This window comes from Podarcis cretensis (genome assembly GCF_951804945.1).
Source record: "Podarcis cretensis genome assembly, chromosome: 15".
Lineage (NCBI taxonomy): Eukaryota > Metazoa > Chordata > Lepidosauria > Squamata > Lacertidae > Podarcis > Podarcis cretensis.
In genome coordinates this window covers 25,575,352-25,598,514 of record NC_137185.1, presented here as the reverse complement: position 1 = coordinate 25,598,514, position 23,163 = coordinate 25,575,352, and the positions used below count along the sequence as shown (strand labels likewise).

Here is a 23,163-nt window from a genome sequence, read left to right as displayed (position 1 = left end):
CACTAAAGCTCCAATTTACCACCCAAGTCAGCAACACTTCACTTGCAACAAATCTTTTAAACTTTATTTTTCTGAAAGATATCCAGCTGCAATTTTAAATCCCATGTTAGATAGCTGCCTACCTGTATGGCGAGACAGATGGAAACTATCCTTAGTGTTCTTAATGCTGGGGCTGTGATGTCAATTAAATTGATCGATAAAACTTAAAATTAATAAGGTCTCCTGTAACAAGTTGCCATTATTATTTATTAATATTTGACTTATTAGTTGCTTAGTACAAAAAAGGCTCTAAGCGATTTACAAAAGTCAAAAGGGTGCAACATAAAACAACACATTTCCATAAAACCATTCTAATAACCCATAAACAGACCCATAAACAAACAAACAAACTACAGCAGCAAAAACATTCCCATCAAAGGAATAATCAGCCAGCTTGACATACGCAGTCTAATGAAGACCTAACAAAACATTAAGTATTATGTCCTTTCTTTGGGTGGCAAAGTTGAAGCCAGCTGGCTGGTTCCACTAAGAAAAGCATACTATATAGAGAGATAATGTCTGGGGTGACTGATCAAGAGAGTTGTTCTGACCTTTGTGGGATATCAAATAGAACCCTCCAAGTGCAGAAGCACTATATGTGATTTTTTTTTTTTAAAGCTTCAAATGTGATAAAAAGCACAACAAGCTAGAATTTAGCCATACTCTAGCCATATCAAAATCTATGCAAATATAAAAATCAAATGAAAACGTCTTTCTTATTCAGATGACAGACCTAAATCATTCTGCATTACATTTTGCCTGTTACTCTCAACGAGCTCAAGAGCGTAAGGTGCACCCAGTCCAGCATCGTGTTCCCACAGTGGCCAATCAGATACCTATACTCACATGCTGGATGCACTCAAATTCATGTTCTCCAGCAACTGGTATTCAGAGGCATACGGCCTCTGATAGAGGGTAATGCATGCCAATCATGACTAATAGCCATTGACAGTCTTTCCTCCACAAAACTATCTAATCCCCTTTTAAACTTGCTCAAGTTGGTCACTATAAGCATGTCTTGTTAGGGAATTTGTGGTAATGAACACTCAACTGAGCAAAGTACAGTTGTACCTCAGGTTACAGACTCCGCTAACCCAGAAATAGTACCTCGGGTTAAGAACTTTGCTTCAGAATGAGAACAGAAATCATGCGGCGGTAGCACGGTGGCAGCGGGAGGCCCCATTAGCTAAAGTGGTGCTTTAGGTTAAGAACAGTTTCAGGTTAAGAACAGACCTCCGGAACGAATTAAGTTCTTAACCTGAGGTACCACTGTACTTCTTTTTCTCTGCCCTGAATCTCCCACCATGCAGCTTCTTCGGATGACCCTGGGTTCTAGTACTGTATTATGAGAGAGGGTGTTAGCTGTTCTTGCTTTTCCATTCACCCGCAAGTGATGAATGAAGCCTTAACAATTACTAACTGATGACTGAAATACTTTTAAGATGCTACAGATAGATAATGGACAAGGGCTGCAATCCACACTTTGCTGGAGGGGAAATTTAGCAGCAAAGAAAAACAGCATTCTACATCTTGCAACTTGCACAATGAAACTTAATACACAGGGAGTAGGAACAAATATTTTCCTCCAGCAATATTTCAAATTCAAAAAAAGTCAAAGAACAAGTCTAATTTACAGTAAGCTAAGCTGTCTGTTTATGGAGTTTAACAGAGTTGGCAAAGAACCTCAAGGAAAAAACTCTGAAATCTGCTTGCTATAGAATAATTGCACTGGACTTTACTGCATCTATCCCAGAGCAGGTTGCTATAAATTAGGAGGAAACAGAGAGTCCATTATATGTTGCTTGAAAATAAATAATCTTTACTGAACATGTGGTCATTCTTCTAATCTGTTATCAGCATACACAAAAGCAGAATTCTGATCTTTCAGCACAAATCCCAAGAGTATTTTTCTGGGGGACATTTAGATTTCTCATAAGCATATATTTAGTAATAAGAATAACCACAACTACACTAGATTGGAATCTCACTAGAGAAAATCTATCAGGGATTTCCCTGAATGTCAGACTTTCAGTATTCCTCTTTACAAAGTGTTTCTCAAGCCAAAGCAGCCCTTTGCTCACAGTACCTTTACTCTGTTGGTCCTGAAGGCAGGGTATGCAGAGAGTGGTTGCCTTCCAGTAACAACAGGCCAATTAATTCATTTGAACTTTTTACAGCAACGCAAACATTCTCCCCCTGCCCCGTCTTTCTCATGTTTACTGCATTCCCATGTCATTCCCCATCACAGTCCTTCCTTGCACATTTTTGCAGATAAATATGCATATTTATTCAAGTGGAACACACTGAGTTGTATGCAGTGTTAGTCATACTCAGGGAATGGACCCATTGAAATGAAAGGACATGATTCAGATCCACTCATTTCAATGGGTCTACCCCGAGTAAAATGTCATTGGCGACAACCCTAACATAATATTTCATCCAAGTATCAGCCACAGTAGTGGAATTTTTAGAAAAATAACATCTACATCAAAAAGGGTTCAGCTTCAGTAACAAATAATATTTCAATAGATTACAAGAGATGTGGATCCCCATTTAGAACCCCATTAGTATAAGCACTTAATGAATAAGACAGTTTCCACCATCGCCTTGACATGTTAGAATACAATATACATTACAATAATCAATCTAGAAAAGGGGATGTGTTTATGGTGCATGTACATGAGGGAGGGAGACTTGGGTAACAATTACGTAAGAAGATTTTATAAACATCTTAAAATTAGGGCAGTTCTAAGAGGCTGCAGTGAGAACTCTCAGTTAGTGTCAGCGCCCATTCAAAAACAACATTAGTCTTAAAGAAGGAGTTGGGGGGGGGAGAGAAGGGATGAAATGCTGAAAGCACAAGATATCCCACAGGGCATTAGTTTTTTAAAACGTCTGTTCATCAGTTTACTGTTAATGTGATGGACTGGAAGAAAATGGTATCTACAGATGTTTCCCCATGCTTAGCGCTCAGTATTTGAGGTGAAATGATAATGCCATGGCGTTTTGCAGGTTATCAAAAAGGCAGCTCCCTGGCAATCTAAAAGGGCTGGCAATCTGGAAGTTCAACATAGGAGAGACAATATATCAAGGGGTGGATAATGGAGGTGAGTGTAAACAAGGGAAGGATGCATGCCATTTGGTTACATGTATTTAGCAGGGGCTCAGGACAACCCCCAACGGCATCCCAGGAAAGGTGGGTCATAGACAATGGCAGATATACACTTGGACTCAAGGGCAGAGAGAGAGGAGGGTCAAGGCCACAGGGGGCTGTAAGTATGTATGAGGAGTTTGTGCCAGAAGCGTTAGCAAGCCAGCATTCAGATTGAGGGAGGGGTGTCACATGGTTTGATTGACAAGAGAAATTATTTTGGCGGTAGAGTTCTGGATAGGGCTGAGACATGACAAGTGAAGGGCAAAGAGAAGGCTGCAGTTGACCATGTGGAATATGAATGAAGTGTGAGCCAGAGTTTTCCCTGAGGAGGAAGAAGAGGAAAGGGCAGTAGTAGTTTTGGAAGGCTCTGCAGAGGGAAGCAACACAACGTAACAGACTGGATATGGAGAACAAAAAAAGAGAGGGGATTTAAAGGAAGGAGCCAAGGGTTTCTGCTTGGTCAACAAGGTAGATGGTGACTACTGCAAGTGCATGAGAAAAGGAAGGCTTCAAAAGAACTATAATAAGTCTTGTGTTGGACATATATGCCCAATTATTCTCTAAACAGAGTGGCTGTATTACAGACACTAAACGGATGCAAAACCTATGAATCCCACTGAATTGAGCTGAACTTCCAACCCGATAAATATGCTGTACGTGTGACCATACACAAAGTGCTGTCTTCCCCCATTATATATTTTTGATAGAGCCACCCTTATTTATGCTCCTGTGGGTAGAAGGGACTGAAGCCACTCTGACATAAAACACACACAGCAAGTGAAAACACTGACCTGGCTTCCATGTCACACTAAAACCACAGTTTAAAGCAAACAATGGTTTACACTATAAAAGTGCTGGTTTAATGTGATGTGAGATACTGGTAAGTTACATTAGTCCTACAAGAAACAGTATCACATATACTGAAAAAGAAAAGTGGATTGTGGGCTAGTCCTTTTGAAGTGGGGTATCTAGTTGTGTTATGCAAGTTGCTCACCTGTTTTGCCAACCACAAGTATAAGGCTTATACATCTTTCAAATACCTAAAGTTTCCTTAATGAATCATCTTAACCGACTTTCTCTTAATAATAGGACCTACACAATAAATTACAAGTAAAAGTATTCTACTTGTAGAGTGTAGTTTCAAAGCAAAACCAAGGCCAACATGTGCAGCATTATGCTGAATAAATTGTTTGCATCGCCATGAACACATCTCAAGCTTTGCAGCAATAATTTGCTGACTACTTCAGAAAGTTTCCTTAATTCTCTCTCTGCTCACTCTGTAAGACACGACAAAGAGCTTTGTCAACAGCACTACTCATCGCTGCCTTCAGCTTTCAACAACTGAAAAAAAATTCATTTGTTGTTTCTTTCGAACAACTTCAAGTTCTTATTTTCTTTGCAACGAGGTGTTATTTTGCAAAGTGTAAAGACAAATTACCTAAGTCAACCTATGTGGTGGCAGGCACTAAATCCTGCTCTTTCCCAAGAAATAACATACACAGAGAGCACGCATACGCACCAGCCATGTGACACATCTTTGCTAAATAACCATTGCCTACTCTGATATCCTGTGCAGATTTTTTTTTTAAGGGAGCAAAGGTGTGGCAGCTTCTTGTATTCCTGGTTCAGCACTTCAGCAATAACCTAGAAGTGAAGGAAGCATTGCTCTAAGGAGCAGGTTCTCCTGAGGTCAAGGTTCTCTGCAGAGGCTTAGACCTAGTACAAGCCTGCAATGCTCAAACCAATTGCTTCCCCACCCCATCCCCTCATCATAAGAACAGGCAGAGAACCAAGGTCAAGCAGAGTGAAAAAAACGCATGCATGTGTATGTATATACACACAGAAAGACAAAGATCTCCTTTAGGGGTTTTAAGCAACAACTAATAAACACATGGGACGCAGGTGGCGCTGTGGGTTAAAGCCTCAACGCCTAGGACTTGCCGATCGAAAGGTCGGCGGTTCGAATCCCTGCGGCGGGGTGCGCTCCCGCTGCTCGGTCCCAGCGCCTGCCAACCTAGCAGTTCGAAAGCACCTCCGGGTGCAAGTAGATAAATAGGGACCGCTTACCGGCGGGAAGGTAAACGGCGTTTCCGTGTGCGGCTCTGGCTCGCCAGAGCAGCGATGTCACGCTGGCCACGTGACCCGGAAGTGTCTCCGGACAGCGCTGGCCCCTGGCCTCTTAAGTGAGATGGGCGCACAACCCCAGAGTCTGTCAAGACTGGCCCGTACGGGCAGGGGTACCTTTACCTTTAATAAACACACAGGAGCACAGGAATCTGCCTTATCCAGTCAGACCATCAGTCCATCTAGCTCAGGATTGTCTACTACACTGACAGGCAGCAGCACTCCTGGGTTTCAGACAAGGGTCTCTCTCACGCATCCCTGCAGATGCTAGGGACTTGAACCTGAGGTCTTTTGCATGCAAAGCAGATGCTCCATCACAGCTCTTCCCCACTTGAAATATTTGAAAAGATTAATCTGCAGCAGACCAAAGGTTGTTTTTCAAGAAGATTAAAAAGGAAATAAATCTGTGTTTCAACTACAGTTTAGTATACCTACGACTGGAATACCCAAAATGGATATACTATTTTCACACGTTAGTAAACAAGTGGGATGTGGGTGGCACTGTGGTCTAATCCACTGAGCCTTGCTCGGTCCCAGCTCCTGCCAACCTAGTAGTTCAAAAGCACGCCAAGAAGTGCAAGTAGATAAATAGGTATCGCTGTGGCAGGAAGGTAAACGGCGTTTCCGTGTGCTGCTCTGGTTTCGATGTTCGGTTGCACCAGAAGCGGCTTAGTCATGCTGGCCACATGACCCGGAAAAACTGTCTGCAGACAAACGCCGGCTCCCTCGGCCTGTAAAGCAAGATGAGCACTACAACCCCAGAGTCATCTGCGACTGGACTTAATTGTCAGGGGTCCTTTACCTTTACTTTTAGTAAACAAATATTTCTTTCACTAAGAAGGAGCCAGGAAGTTACGGGAACTACATTAGCTTTATTGATGTACTATTTCTGATTAGCATTTAAAAAACCCCACGAACTGTTGCTTAATACCAATCTACAACAGTGGACAGAGAAGATAAATAAAACATCAAACTCTATACACCTCTCCATCATTGATGCTCATATTGTATATTAACAGAGAAGCTTATTGCTTGTGTTTTGCTTATTTGTACAGATTGCCAGAAATATTTTATTGAACTGAAATGATCAGAGAGCCTTCTACAAAGAGGAAGCAAGTCAGGGGTCCTTCATTGATGAAGTCTATGCAACAAACTCCTAGCATTATGGTACAGGTTGTGATGATTAACATAATGGTGACTTGAATTAATTTGAATTAATTTGAATTAATGATGTTTATCTATATACACAGTGAAGCACACTTTGAATTTAACAAGGTGTTTTTTTTAATGCTAATTATTTAAAATTGCCTTTGAAAGCATTTTGGAAAAAAATATCTGCCACATACTTTGGGAATAGAAATTCTCTTTTCCTTTTAAAATATACTTAATTAACTAGACATGGGTATTCTAGCTTGAAAAATACACTTTTATAAGCAGTATTGTATAAACACAGGGCTCTGATACTAATACCAAGATAGGAATTTCCCTGCACAAAAGCTCAGATGAATTCACACAAAAAGCATTTGCTTTTGATGTAAATGAAGGGAGATGATGTAATGATGGCTGCAAGCCCTGCTTCTGTTTGTAATAATCTCATCGTAAGATCTGATTAATGGTTTTACTTACAGATTTTAGTCAAACAGGTTATGTAATTGCAGTGGGCCAAACGGAGCTGGCCTAGAAAATTTAATTTCTCAATAGCGACAGGTTTGGGAAGCCTCAAACTAAGCAGGGCAATTTTGACAGGATTAGTTCATTGACATGCTGTCAGAAAAGCATCTTTCCTTGCACCCTCACATTTTTTGCTTATTGTGTCCTTTTCCATTCACCAGATGAGCTATGAAGACCACACAATTTATCAGACACAAACTTTGAATTAGGGGATGCGAAAGATAGGAAATGTCCATTTTCCCACCAAGCAAATGTCTAAGTGTTGCATCTGTACTTCTTCGCCAAAAATATCAATTTTGACTCGATTAGATGAACCTCAGCTCTGCAAATTCCTCTTCTTGATTCCACCAACTCCCCCTGCCAATGTTTACTTCCTTGCCTATACCCCAGGCAGTGAAAACATTGCCAAGTTAGGGAAGAAAGAACATCTTTGAAAGAGGATCCACTGCTAGGCCACTATCTGCCTCTCTCTACAACGCGAGCACCCTGGCCGTGCTGTAGACTGAAGCTTCCAATAAGTACATATGGCAGTTCAAACAGTAATGCTAGGGCCATTTCTACATTTTCCATACAGGCAGCTGTGTTAGTCTGTAGCAATAAAAACAACACAGTCTTGTGACACCTTAAAAGTTAACAATTTTTATTACAGCCTAAGCTTTCCTGGGCTAGAACCTATGCAACAAAATTGTTAGTCTTTAAGGTGCCACAATACACTGCTGTATTTTCTATACCTGTGATGAAGCACTCAGGCCTGCTGTTTGTGGCTTCTTGGCCCTGAAAGCGCTTGAAATATGTAGTGTGTAGCAGGGATGTCACAGCCAGTATTCAGAGTGCCTTTGCACAGCTTAAGCTTGTGCATCAGCTGGAGAAGCCAGGTCAAGTCAGGTCATTATTAGGCATGACATGAGCCTCTTGGTTCCAGCAGTTCCTGGCATGATTTGGCAGCCAGAGATGCAGGAGGAAGGAGCCGAGTTCCTCCCCTTGTGTCTATAGATGTCGGAGGAGGAAGCATATCTGCCAGCTCTCTCCCCCACCCCTTCTGCCAAGCACAGAGACTCACTTGGGGGGTGCTGAACAGGAGGTGGCAAGAGCTGGGGGCAGAGGGGCATCAAGAACCAGCTGCCATGTTCAGGTGACATTGGAAGCACACACCCAGAGCAAGTGTGTATGCTTGCAAGTAGCAGACTCATAGGCATAGCTGTCAACCTTCCCTTTTTTTGCGGGAAATTCCCTTATTCCAGCGCTGTTTCCCACTGCTATCACGGATTGTTAGATATCTCGTAGACTGTCCCCGGGACATGTGAGGCTGCTGATCCCTTCTTTTCAAATCTGAAAGTTGACAGCTATGCTCATAGGGCAGGAGAGTCCTGCATGCTGGGTGGGGAGTGTCAACTGTCAGGGTATCTCCATAGCTTCCATTCAGTTATGAAACTCTTGCCTTGCTCATGTATCTTGGAATCTTGATTTCTGGACCTTGTACTTGCTGCTGCGGAGCCTGTACAAATATATTTTTCTTACTTTCAACCGAAATATTTTTGCCTGCCTGGAATGTGTCCTTGCATTCTGATGATGCCTCCTGCTTGTCCGAATGGAGCAAAGAGAGGCACATGTTAACGTACTGTACAAAGGTAAAATGTATATAAATTGCTGTGTCGTAGCCCTTGAGCTGAAAAAGGTTTTCCATTGGTGTGCTACATGATTACATAGACAATGTTAAATGGCTGTCTTTTCCCACCTGGACCAGCCCACTCTTTGAGTTTGTCATCTTCCTCCACATGCTGCTGAACTGGCCAGGATGCAGGACCAGCACTTTTGCTGTAGTGTTAGAAACTCATATATATAAGCTAGGCACCAAATGGCTCCTTAAAACAGGGCTACAGTTGCCGAACAAATTTCTAGTTGCCATTTTGGGGCCAGACAACTTTTTGGTTCCTGAAATTATTTCTGATTGTGCAGATAAAATACCAGGGGTAGAATTCTACAGAATGCCTTGTTAGTGTGAAAACATTCAAGATCCAAGGATCCCAAGCATATGCCTCCTGGCTCCAGGGCATCTTCATTTGGTCACAAGTGGCCATTAGCCAAGTGCAAAATGTGCCTGGCGCCTGGTCAAATTTTGTACACTGCCCACAGGTTGTGGAATTCTCTTCCACCAGGAGTCTAATTAGTCACCTTATTATTGGTATTCAGATAAGCTTTTAAGACCTTTTTAAAGGTAAAGGTAAAGGTACCCCTGCCCGTACGGGCCAGTCTTGACAGACTCTGGGGTTGTGCGCCCATCTCACTTAAGAGGCCAGGGGCCAGCGCTGTCCGGAGACACTTCCGGGTCACGTGGCCAGCGTGACATCGCTGCTCTGGCAAGCCAGAGCCGCACACGGAAACGCCGTTTACCTTCCCGCTGGTAAGCGGTCCCTATTTATCTACTTGCACCCGGAGGTGCTTTCGAACTGCTAGGTTGGCAGGCGCTGGGACTGAGCAGCGGGAGCGCACCCCGCCGCAGGGATTCGAACCGCCGACCTTTCGATCGGCAAGTCCTAGGCGCTGATGCTTTAACCCACAGCGCCACCTGCGTCCCCAGACCTTTTTACTCCACTGCAATTCATTAGTTTCCCTTGTCTTTTATGTCATGACTCTGTCCTGCGAAATTCTGTTCCAGTTCTCATTTTATCCTTTATGTTTTATTATTGCAGACTGCTTTTATTGGCATTGTGAGCTGCCTTGTAGGTCTTTGGGCCAAAAGGCAGAGTTGAAATATTTTAAAAGGAAATAAATACTGGGGACACTAAAGAGCCAGATAAACAGGCTGATGTTTGACACTCCAACTTTACATCATGTTCCTGTATCAGAATTGTTCTGTTTCGGGCTATGGTTCCTGCCTAAAATCATCAATATACATTTATTAGATGCATTAGATGCTACACCAGAAACAGAAACATTAAAATACAGACAGGGACAAAGGCAGAACTATAGGTTAGGCTGTGATGAAGGCATAGCAAAGATTGCTGCTAAAGGAGGTTGCAAGGCAATTAAAACCTAGCCTGACCATTTGCTTTAGGAAACCAAGCTTCCAAATGCTGTTGGTGCTTTTCAGCTTCCAGTAGTATATATAAAATTTCCAGCTGGGATAGAACTGTTGGGTGTTAACTTGTATTACAAGTACAATTGAACAGGATTCTAGACAGAAGCCAACTAGAAGGTGCTGATGACAAGCAGCTACTGCTCACCACAGGCATTTTTACATACCAGCTGGACCTTGCTCTTAAGGAGATTTGGAAGAGCCGACTGCAAGATAATAATTTAAGCTGCAGCTTTTCTCCAAGGATGACGGCTTGCTTATTAGGGATATTGTAAGACCAAGTGAAAGAGCCGATTTACCAATATATGCAGGGGGGGAGACATCTTAAGGGGGAAACATGAAGCAAACCTCTAGCAACCATGTTTAGTCATACACTTAACCTGCAGCCTTCTGATGGGTGGTATGTAAGATTAAAAAAATAAACAAATTCAGTATAAAGAGGAAATACTGTACTTGATATGTACATTTTCCAACTGTACACTCGAAAATCAGTGACTGCACCTTCCTTTGGCCTGGCTTATTAGCAATCTTCCATTGTTTCTCAAGACAGACGGATGCCAACAAGTTACAACAAGTACGAACCCTGCCCAGCAGCTTAACCATGGTTTGTTTACAGCCAGCAAACCGCAATCTGAAGCCATAGTATCTTGTTGAGGAGAATTAGCAAGGTCAAATTTTCCCTATCTCTCTCCCAACATACAGGGCAACCAAAGCAGCTTCTGTGCCCAAACAGGGCCTGATCAATTTTAACTATGGTTTGGAACTGTGTTTGAACCCAGTGCCCTGTGACCACCGATGACACTTAATAAACTACAAAGGCATGAAGCAATAGCAGCTAGAAAGTCAAGTCTGGAGAATCAAGCCACTGTTTGTTTGTTTGTGGTTAACTTGTGGTATGTAAATAAATGGTGGCTTAAACAAACCATAACATCCTATTATGTATAAACCAGCTAGTTGGTTTGTTGCATCTAAACTTCTTTTCCTTAGTATTTTATTCTGAGAAGCCTCAATACTGCTGCTTTACACTTATATTACAGGCACATTTCACCTTCCTTATGTAGTTTTATTTAGGGTAATTCAGCAGAAACTAGAAATCTCCTCAGACCTTAGAGAGAACAATAGCTGGAACAAAGAGGCCTCTCACTTGGAAGCAAGGCAGTTTCCTGTATCAGCAGCACGCTCCTATGTGGAGTAGTCAAACATGTGGAAGAATTTGGAATAAGCCAATATTGCAAAGCACATCAACTGACAAAAGTGTTTTACAAATAGTGGGCCAAGATTTTCAGGTGGGCCTCAGTGCTACTGCCTGTTGAGTACCTCCTCATGTGCCTGCCCCATTTCCTGGTCATGCCATAGCCTTTTGGCTGGGTCAGTGCAAGCACCAAAAACTTGGTGGGGGAGGATAGTAGGGTAAGATGGAAGGAATTAGGAAGTGAATGATTGAATTTACTTTATTTGGTCACAGACCAGCATAAGCAAAACATCTAAATAAATAGTATGAATCTAAGCGAATAATTATTAAGTAAATGAGAGCAAAAACCAACCATGAATCAGAACATATACATAGAATACTTGATTAAGCATAAATAATGGGTGAATAAAAACTAATAAGAAGAATTTTAAAAGACCAGTTAAAACAGCTATACAGAATCTGGGGACTGAATATGTGACTTGTGGGCTTTTGTCTTGTAATAATAGGGAATGTTGTGTTGTTCTGATCGCCCTGGGAATCTATATAGGATGGGCTGGATAAACCTGGCTCGAATGTCTATATAATACTGGCATTGAAGAAGGGCATGCTCCATTGTTTCCTGTTGCCCAGAGCCACATGGGCATTTCCTTTCCTCATATGGTATCTTCCTATAATGGCCTTCCTGAACTGCTGAAGGGAGGGCCTGACAATGGGCCAAGGTGAAAGACCTTCGCTGTTTTGGTATTTCAAGATTAGCTACGTATGGCATTTGGGAAGTCAAGTATCTTCTAGTTTCACTAATTAGAATTTTTGGGGACCTGGAATTAGGAAGTGAGATAAAAGAATAACCATCACCTGGGAAGAAGAGGAAAGTTGTTTTTATTTATTCATCTATTCATCTATCTATCTATCTATCTATCTATCTATCTATCTATCTATTTTCTATACTGGTGGCTACTAAGCTGTGGAACGCTCTCCCCACAAAGCTGTTTCTGGCACCTTCTTTATACAGCTTTTGAAGAATGCTGAAGATGCAGCTCTTTACCCTGGCTTTTAATACTTGGGGTATATGTTTTTGGTTGCATGTTGATTTAAATTGTTTTTAATATTGCGTTTTAATGCTACAACCTGCCCTGGGACATTAGGGTGAAGGTGGGAAATACATACATAAATACATACTGTACATAAAATGGGAGGCTGACTCAGGAACCCCAGAACAAAATTCCTAGGTACTGAATGACAATCTGAAGGTCTGGAAATGTTTGGTGGTGGCATCCCTAAAACTGAAAAACACTGCAAGCTATGTTCTCTTACATAAATTTCTGGACCATGACGATACCAGTTTTCATTCTGATTATGTTAATGTGGAGTAGGAATGACATATTTAAATATTCAAGGCAGGCTGGTTTAACTCAATATATCTGATCTGATGTTTTTACTCTGATTATGTTTATTCCTTTTTTTACTGTGTTACTGTATTTTATTCTTAGAAATAACTTCAGGTCACTCAGTTGTGAGAAGCAATAAAAGTAATTAGCACTATGATTAATGGATACAATAAGCAGTTAAACTGGACAGTTTCATAGTCGCAATTAACGTCTTTTCAGATAACTATGCACCTAAGAAATATCCCTATCTCAATGAAGTCTTGGTGGCAGCGGGGCATGTTGCTTTACTAGTTCTTTTTTTTTTTTAAGTGCTGTGCACAGTCCAACTACAGACCACTTGTAAAAGCAAAGCTGAGGACAGAAATTCTCTGCTCTGAATCTTGGCCAAAAGCAACATGTTCCGCTGTCAACAGGGATTCACACTGTAAAATAAGTTTTAAGTCCATAACAACACAATCACAGTATTATTCAGACTCAATTCAATGTCTTATGAGACTGACATGCTAAGGATTTCTGACAGGGAAAGAAGTTGACCATTCTGACCCTGAGGACATTGTATAAAAACAGCATAACCATAGCAAACAAGTATTGGTTAAATTTCATTTGGAGTAATGGGGGAAACCACATAAATGGGACCTCATATATTCCTTGCCCATTTGCTTCATGTACACCCCTCTTACGGTTCCCTCATTTCTATGACCAAATAACCAAGCTATTGAATAATTATGGAATTTGCTACCACAAAATATAGTGCTGGCCACCAGCTTGGAGAGCTTTAAAAGGGAATTAAACAAATCACAGAGAAGCAGTCAAAGACTAACAGCCAGGATAGCTATGTTCTCTACTCCCACTGTCAGAGGCAACATGCCTTTGAATTAGTGTCCAAAATTAGCCAAGTGCATTTTGCACCTGGATATTGACCACTTGCAACCAAGTGAAGATGCCTGGGCACCTGTATGGCTCCACCATCTGGAGGGGCATGCCTGGAGATCATTGGATCTTGACTGTTTTCAAACACTAATACCCCTTCCTGTAGAATTCTATCAATTATATTTTATGTGCATGATCAGAATGAATTTCAGGAACCAAAATGCTTTTCTGTGCAGCCTGCGCAGCAGCAGCGAACGACATTCTAGTTAACTGTTGTAGCTTATCTTCACTTACCCCACCGCACTGCCGTGCTCACAGTTGTGAAGGATATTCTTACGTTATGAATGGTGTGTGTCATCATTAAGAAAAAGAGGTAGGAATAGGTCAATATATATGTGGACTGTCCCTAGATAATGTGACTTTTCTTCTTTCAGTTCTCAAAGTTCTTAAACTAGCTCAAGATTGTCATCTGAACCAGCCAGATGTTTAACTGATAATCAATCACATCCAGTCCATCATTTGAAAAAGAAGACTTAAGAGCCATCTTGCCCCAAAATGGCAAGTAGACTTTCTGTTTTGGAAACTGTAACCTTGGTTTAAGGAGCCATTTGGTGCCTAACTTATATATTTGAGTTTCTAACACTGCTTTGAATACCAGTTGCTGAGGATCATATGCAGGAGAATGCTATAATGCTCATGCCCTATTTGCAGGTTTCCCATTGGCATCTGTTTGGCAACTGTGAGAAAAGAATGCCTTTGGTCTGATTCCTATCTTCTTATGTTTAGCAGAAGGTGTATTTAGAATACGGCAATTTGTAGGTTTCTTCTCCCAAGTGAAATAGCCAAACACTGATGGATAGATCTGATGATACATTACTGCAGAACAGACTCCTTATAATTATCAGATGACTGAAGGCTGGCAGCAAAGGAAGAGATTTAAATGATTTTTTAAAGTTTCAGGTAGAAGAGCTGGAGAGAAAGACATAGAGGTCAACTTAAGAAACAGAAGATGCTGTTTAAAAGACCCTTTGCAAATGTACAAAGACTATTGACTATACAAATGTCTAAGTGTCCAGTTGCAATGGCAAAAGCCAGAAAGCTAAGCAGCAGTTTTGAGTACTGTACTTAATACACGACATGAAGTAGGGCTGCATTTCAATGGTTATATATGGCAAATTTATTTTCTTTTAAATCACCCAATTAAATACATGGCAGAAAACAAGGAAGTCTTTTGCCTGCAAAAGGCAATTTCATTTTTATTTGCTGTCTTGTTATCAACACCAGTTTTCCTTTTTGGCTCTTACACAAAGTTTTAGTAGACACTTGACTGACCAACACCCAGGGCACTGACAAGCACAGCTCAACGATAAAGTTTTAGAGAAAATACAGACAGACTAAAACAGACTTTAAAAAAACCAAACTGCTGCAAGTTCAGCCTCGCTTAAAAGCCAAGCCACTAAACAAACAAGATGGCATCATCAGCCAGCCACCACCTCCTCTGTTCTCCAATCATTGGAGGTCTCATTACCACAAGCCAGTGAACTTTATTCTAGCTCCTCTTCTTGGCAACCAACGGGCTCCCTTTCTACCGAGCTAGGCCCTTCCTCACCCTTGACAACTTGAATCACCACCAAGTGCCTACAAATTATAATAGTGACAGTAAGTTAACAATGATTTTATCTCCTTACTGCTGCAGTGTCACTTTGCCCTTTCTAAAATGTCTAACGTAGATCAGCAAGCAAATAGTTCTAGACATGAAGCCAATTTTGAGTCACGATTTCTGGAATGAATTCTGATTCTATCCAGTTCCTGGATGATGTAACTACATTCTTGATCTGCGGGAGATACATAAAGAATAACTTATTCTTAAAAAGATGAACAGCTTTTTGTTAGTCACCTCCACTGCATCCAGTTCTTTGCCTAATGAAAAAATAAACCCTACCAAGAGCTTTTTAATTTAAAAAATTACACCTGTGTGTAAAGAGAATTTGTGTGTGTGTGTGTGTAGGGGTGTATTTAATTTGGTATGATACAACTGCCAGCATATACAGCTTATTAAGCCATTCCTTGGATACGGTCTTGAAAGTGAGCTTTTTCATAGATTTTTAAAGGCGAGTTATAATAAAATTGACAGATAAGTATCATGATCCAAAGAACAACTTCATATGTACCAAAGGGACTGCATGTGACAGTGTTTTGGTTGGGGTGCTGTTGTTGTACAAAAAGTCTTATGTTTAAGTCTAAAGTCGTATTTTATGAGGAATTGGTTGCATGGTTGTTAGTTTAGAATCTATATGCAATTTTTTAAATCAAAAAGGTTCAAGTTTGTTACCTTATTCAAGAGCGTTTATTTCAGTGTACTTCATAAAGATACCATTCCAACACCTCCATGATTGAAACATTGGAGGGCAAAATGAAAACACAAAGGCATTATCTCCCTTCACACTGGTTGCCTTGCCCCTTTCTACTTGTATACATGCAGCCAGCTAAGCACATTCACACGATGTTCAGCAATTATAGAAATACAATATTATTGGTAAATGTAAAGGTACCCCTGACCGTTAAGGCCAGCCGCGGACTCTGGGGTTGCGTACTGATCTCGCTCTATAGGCTGAGGGAGCCAGCGTTTGTCTGCAGACAGCTTCCGGGTCATGTGGCCAGCATGACTAAGCCGCTTTTGGTGAACCAGAGCAGCGCACGGAAATGTTGTTTACCTTCCCGCTGGAGCAGTACCTATTTATCTACTTGCACTTGACGTGCTTTTGAACTGCTAGGTGGGCAGGAGCTGGGACCGAACAAGGAGAGCTCACCCTGTCACGGGGATTCGAACTGCAGACCTTCCAATCGGCAAGCCCTAGGCTCTGTGGTTTAGACCACAGTGCCACCCGTGTCCCCATATTATTGGTACTTAACCTCATTAAATATAATTGCCACTGTGCTACAGAAGAGATGAGGAACCACCGGCCCACTGAGACTCCAGACTTGGTCCAGAACGCCCCCTCCTTGCCCCACCACCAACTGAACCCAACAGGAGGGTTTCTTGAAACCTGTATTTGGTGTGAAATACATTTGATGGGCTGCAGTCGGGGATGGAAAGGTTGGCCTATGACTTCTACATTGAAAATGCACCCACATTACAATCAGACTTGGGGGGGGGGGGACTTCCAACCATATTTGTGGTGGTGGGAAGTTGTACACCTAGTGAATGGAAGTGTGGGTGAGGAAAAAAATGAATGAGGGGCGCAGGCTTTGTGGATGTGTGAGTTAGCCCTGCCCACTACCAGTTCTGGCCCTGCCCACTTTGGCAACGCCACTTTGGGATCCACCCCCATCGGCACGCTCCCCCTAGAAGGCTGGCTACAAGGGAATGCAGCCTTTGAGTGAAAAAGGTTCCGCACCCTTGAATTACAGGAAATCTCATTTACACTACACAGATATAATCTAACTACCACCGCTGCAGAAAGAGAAACTGATCAAAAATAAAAGAACATGAGCTTTGTCCTCGCAAACTGGAATTTCCTCCCATGGGATTTTCTGCTAAGCACTGACGATACAGACTGCAAAGAAGGGACAGCAGGGACTTGCTCACATTTCACACTTCAGGGCACAGAAAGCAAGGAGTACTACACACCAGGCTACCTTCCTCGTAGTGAGCCAGAACCAAGGAATTCTGCCTTCCATACTATGCCAGAGAAGCATGTGATATATACTTAACACAAGTATGCACAGTAAGATTTGACCTTTAAAGAAGGAGTGGGGAATCTTGGGTCCTCTATACATTGTTGGATTCCAACTCCCATGTGCCCCAGCCAGCACTGCAAATGGTCAGGGATAGGATCCAGAGGGCCACACTGCCATATTGGAGGATATTAAAGGAGTACAATACCACAACATCCTCAAAACCAGCAAGGGACTCCTGGAGTTTACCCCATCCTGCTGTTGAGGTATGAAAGTTATAACTGAAATTGTCCCAATTTAGGCTACACAGAAACTGGTGTGAACGATTTACAGTGGTACCTCGGGTTACTAACTTAATTCGTTCTGGAGGTCCATTCTGAACCTGAAACCGTTCTTAAACTGAGGTACCACTTTAGCTAATGGGGCCTCCCGCTGCTGCCGTGCGATTTCTGTTTTCATCCTGAGGTAAAGTTCTTAACCCGAGGTACTACTTCTGGGTAAGCGGAGTCTGTAACCCAAAGTGTTTGTAACCCAAGGTGTTTGTAACCTGAGGTACCACTGTAAATGGTTACATCTAACACCGAGAACATTATGACAATAGACTATAAATAAAATCGCCACATATCATTGTGCTTTCCCAGAAGAGCTCTCATTTATTTCCTTATTGTATTTTATCTCTGCTTCTTGTATTTCTTGTATTTCTTGTATTTTATCTGTACTTGCAAAGAACTCAAGGCGGCATACATGGGTTTTCCAACCACCACCATTTTATCCCAACAATCCTGGGAGATAGGCTAGGCTGAGAGATGGCAAACTGGCCCAAGATTACCCAGTGACCTTCATGTCTGTGTGAGGACTTGAATTTGTGCCTCCCAGATCTTCATCCAACATTCTAGCAGCTATACACCACACTGGCTCCAGTAAACCAAAATTGCTACTCTGAAATTGAAGCTACCCAGAACAGTCCATCTGCAGCAATTTTTAACTCACAATTATTCATTATTCAAACCATGGGCTTGGAAGCATTGTACTGTAACGCATGCCTGAGATGCATGGCATATGAGGAAGTTTCAATTAGCTGTATCATCCATCATCTGCCATATTTTTGCCCAAACCAAATGGAAGTCTGGAAGGCACCCAAAGGGTTATCCTATCCCACCACCACACACGAAGGTGGATTAAGTAGATTAAAGTCAGCTCAAAACAATGCTTCAACATCTTTCCCCTAAGAGCTTCCATAACTTTCTTGTACAACTAGTGCTCCATTTAAGCCTATGCTGCTGCAATAAAAATCCAGCAAAATAATACAGTATTCCTGAACGTATGCAGTGCTTTTCTCTTACCACTAACAACAATCTGCCCTCATACATCTGGAATAAGGCAATGATGGGAAAGTGTTTCTAGGTCAGATAGGCAGGATTCACACAGAGACATAATCATCATTTTAGAAATCAAATAAGCACTTTAGAAATTAAATAAGCATGGTTTCAAATTCACCTAGTCTCTTCTAAGACCACCACTGCCAGAACATTTGGTTTCCAGAGAGCTTGTATTTGAGTTTAAATCAGTACTGAATAATGACCAGAGTTTTCTGAGTTTCAGTTGGTGATAACAGAGACCCTGACTCAAATGTGTGCTCACAACAGAACATCTATCTCACAGGTTTTTGTTTTATCAGGTTTTAAAGAACCCCACAAAAACTTGCAAACAGCAACAGAAAATAAACCATGGAGCAAAGAGACTGCCATCTTGTTACAGAGGTTGAACAATCTTTTTTTTTTTTATAAATATTTATTAAAAGTTTTTGAATACAAATGCAAATGTGGTCAACAATATAGATATCATGACAAATTTTCAAAACCTCTTTCGACTCCCTCACATCTCCCGCTCCCATTTACATCTTCTTAAATTTTAACCAGCAAATTATCATCTTATTTATATTACTAGGTCCCATTCTTTTAAACCTGATCTACTCATTCTCCAAATGATTTACATTTCCCTCAATCTACTTATCGTCCTAATTCCATCTAATTTAATGGTGGTCAATTATTTATGATCTAGCATCCTTTAACATTCAACCAAATTACAATACTTTTTAAAATAAATCTTAAATTTCTTCCAGTCTTCTTCAACCTTCTCTTCTCCCAGGTCTCGGATTCTGCCAGTCATCTCGGCTAGTTCCATATAGTCGATCAGCTGCATCTGCCATTCTTCCAGTGTGGGTAGATCTTGGGTTTTCCAGTGCTTAGCAATAAGTATCCTTGCTGCTGTTGTTGCATACATAAAAAATGTTTGGTCCTTCCTTAACACCTTCTGGCCGACAATACCCAAAAGGAAGGCCTCTGGTTTCTTAGTGAAGGTATACTTAAATACCCTTTTCAGCTCATTATATATCATTTCCCAGAAAGCCTTCACTCTAGGGCAAGTCCACCAGAGGTGAAAGAATGTTCCTTCACTTTCTTTACATTTCCAGCATTTATTATCAGACAAATGGTATATTTTGGCAAGTTTTACTGGGGTCATGTACCATCTATATATCATTTTCATTACATTTTCCTTCAAAGCATTACATGCAGTGAAGTTCAACCCAGTGGTCAACAACCTTTCCCAGTCCTCAAACATAATATTATGCCCAATGTCCTGTGCCCATTTTATCATAACCGATTTAACCATTTCGTCTTGTGTATTCCATTTTAACAGCAAGTTGTACATTCTTGAAAGTGTCTTAGTCTTAGGTTCTAACAGTTCTGTTTCCAATTTCGATTTCTCCACCTGGAACCCTAACTTTCTATCATTTTTAAAAACTTCGTTAATCTGAGCGTAATGTAACCAGTCTCGCACTTTATCTGAGGTTGAACAATCTTATTCAGCACCAATCCTGAAAATTCACATGGACCATGTTTTCTACCATGGTGTGAGTCATCAATGACCACAACTTACTTACTAGAACATGAGCTCTGATTCTTTGGTGGAACTATTTCTGGCCCACTGCTCCCTAGGAGGAGATCCTGTCACTAGGACATGGATAGACTTCAATAACTAAGCTTGCTATACATGCAAGATCAAGTGTGGGGACTATACGACTATCTGCCTGCTGGATGCAGTTGTGGGTAGGTGTTCAGTGCAATAAGCTCCTGGCCCACAGGGAATGAGTTTGTTCCCTTGAGGCCAAGGTGGTTGACCTGAAGAAGCTGATAAAGCCAGAGGTTAGTAGCCAAGGCCTTCAGGGTTGTGATACCTGCACCCAATTCACAAGGTGAAAGCTTCTCTGCTGTTACAGCGAATAATGGTCTCTGGGAGGAAGATTTCACTCTCAGGAAATAATCCCAGGGTTTGGGGGATAGTCTAAGCAGCTATCCTCTCACACTGACGATAACCTTCTCATTAGTGGGTGATTTGAACATTAGGGACATAATTAGATAAGCAATGGGGGTCAATGCATAGTGACTTGCCTGGCTGGTGTGAAGGCTGCATATGTTATGAGTTGTTTTGATGGCCTGTTAGACAGTGCTGGGGAGGAGTCAGTGCTTATGGTGCCTCTTGGCACCAGTGATGTGGGGAACTGTAATCATGCTGTCCTGGTGTTTAGAAAAACAAATCTAGGTTACTAGATAGGAGGATGAAAGCCAGCAGCTTCAAGGTAGCTTTCTCAGAAGAGCTAACTGTTCCATGCAGAGAGCAAGATACACAGCGGTGCAATCTCAATTCATGGGTGGGATGGTGGTGTTAGGAAAAGGTTATTGATTTGTTAGGTGCTGGCTTGTACAAAATGGATGGACTCCACTTGAACCAGGATGGAACCAGACTGTTGGTGCTTTGAATTGAAAAGGTGGCAGAGCATCTTTTCAACTGATTGGAAAGCCAACAGCAGCTGAGGAGCATCCAGTTCAGAACAAATTATCCTCCAGGGATGAAGGTGAAAATGTTCATGATTGCTCAAAGGAGAGAGAAGAGCTAAGCATTTCAAGTGCAAGGGTACATGATAGCAATTCAAAGATCCCAAAGGACCATAGGGTAAACACAATGCCAAAGCTAAGATTGGCCAGCTGAAGTACTTGGTACTAAGAAAGAGCACAGATATAGGGGGAATTAATGGAAATTTGGTGAAATAAGAAAGAACTAGTGGGACACAGTTATCTCTGGATACAAACTCTACAGAAAGAAAAGGGAAGGGGCACACTGGGGGTGGTGTCATTGTACATCAGAGAAAATATCGTCAAAGTATAAACTGCAAAAGGGGCAGACTCTGCAGAATCACTGTGTATGGTGATACTGGGACCCGACAGTAATTAAGTACTGGGAATGTACAATTGCCTCCCTGACTAAAATGCAGAATAAAAACAATGAAGTATCCAAAGGAAAGGTAACAAAAAGCTATTGATTCCCCAGAGATGTCAACAGGTTCTTTATCCCAATATACCAGTTCCTGAACTCTGCTCCTGGACCAAAATTATGTATCATTATTCAAAAAAGCCTTGGGGTATTGTTGGAAGCAGGTAGGGGAAAGAAGAGGACTTCTTTTTACACCACTGTTCTCCCAGCACCTCCAGAAACTTATTCCACCAAGAGTTCTGGGAGCCAGGGGCCAATGATAACATCTGTGCAGGAAACCAGAAGCCCTTCCCCTCTTTGGACACTAACATAGTGTTAGTCAGGCCTGGTGCTTGGCAACAACCTTCTAAGGTATGGGGCTATTTTCTTCCCTATGGAAACCCTTCCTCATCTCCAGCAGGTTCCTCCACAGGTTTGGAAAGTCAGGAGCTGCTGAAGGAACAGGACAAATGAAATTGTTGCCCTATTTTATTATGCAAACTGCTCTGAATTTGTTGTTGTTGAAAAGTGGTTTATTCAAATATTTATATGCAATACATATTCAGGACAATTTATTTTCAAAGCTACCACTTCCACTTATGGATGTTAAGTTGCCATCTCGAGAATAGCCCTGTCTCTAAAAGCTCCACAGCATTTCCCTGACAAGCTGCATGGCTAATTTCTGGATTGTGAACAGACAATCCTGCCACTACACAGTGTCTTACAAATTTATCAAAAGCACAGGTCAGTTTGTACAAATGGGGAACTTCTATTTGTTCAGTGGCAAGGCTAAATGATAAGAACTCCATATAAGAAGAATAATAGATAAGTGGAAAGACAAGAAAACCAGTTTTCGGATTGGAAATATACTAATATTTTAATAACTTTCAACTGCCAAGAGTCAACACTATTGTGAAATGACAAACTGGCCTACAACACATTTTATTTGCTAACCTACTGAACAAGAGATGACGTAATGCTCATGAATTAGTTTTATATGAAAACCTCGTTTAAAAGAGAAGTGAGTGCAGTAAAAAGTTGATCTAAAGCTTCTATTTTTAGAATGAAAACAATCTTCCCACAACTCACAGTATTTAGCTGCTGAAATAAACTATCAAGCTATTTTTAAGTGAAAAGACTTACCAAATATTTCTCCATTTTTGGCATATTCTGTCACAAGGTACAACATGCTTTTGGTCTCCATTACCTATTGATGGAAAAATCACACATTAGTTTAATAGGTGAAAAGAATTTTAAAAACAAAATCCTAGAAATTTCTCAATAACACCCCTGCCTCCCAAAACACATCACAGGTGGCCTTTAAAAGCCTAATATTCTCATGCTACAAATATTCTAATTTAAAAGTATGATTAAGCAGCTCCTTAAATTAGTGCCTAGACAGTGTCTTTGTTTCTTGGCCATGAAGTTCGTTAAGAGGATGTTGAGATTTCCCAGGACCAATTTTAAGACTTAGTCTAAAGGCAGTAGGACTTCGGCCAATATACCCAAGCAATTGCTTTGTTCAACTCCTAAATTACCAGGAGACTAGATAGCATCTGGGGTCTTAGCATTGGTGTTCATGATGCTCTAAGGTAACTAACAGATACTGTGGGAGGGAAAAAGAGAAAAAACAACCACAATGCAATGTGTTCTTAATCTT

The 23,163-nt window shown here is 41.3% G+C and overlaps 1 protein-coding gene across 2 annotated transcripts in view; it reads right to left on the bottom strand.

Annotated features, from left to right (window-relative positions):
• SIK2 (salt inducible kinase 2) overlaps nt 1–23,163 on the bottom strand; it is an 81,932-nt gene that overhangs the window by 41,626 nt on the left and 17,143 nt on the right. For both annotated transcript variants that reach the window (XM_079954662.1, XM_079954661.1), the window contains exon 3: nt 22,647–22,710. In XM_079954662.1, the coding sequence (XP_079810788.1) occupies nt 22,647–22,710 (64 nt within the window). The remainder of the gene's footprint in view (nt 1–22,646; nt 22,711–23,163) is intronic.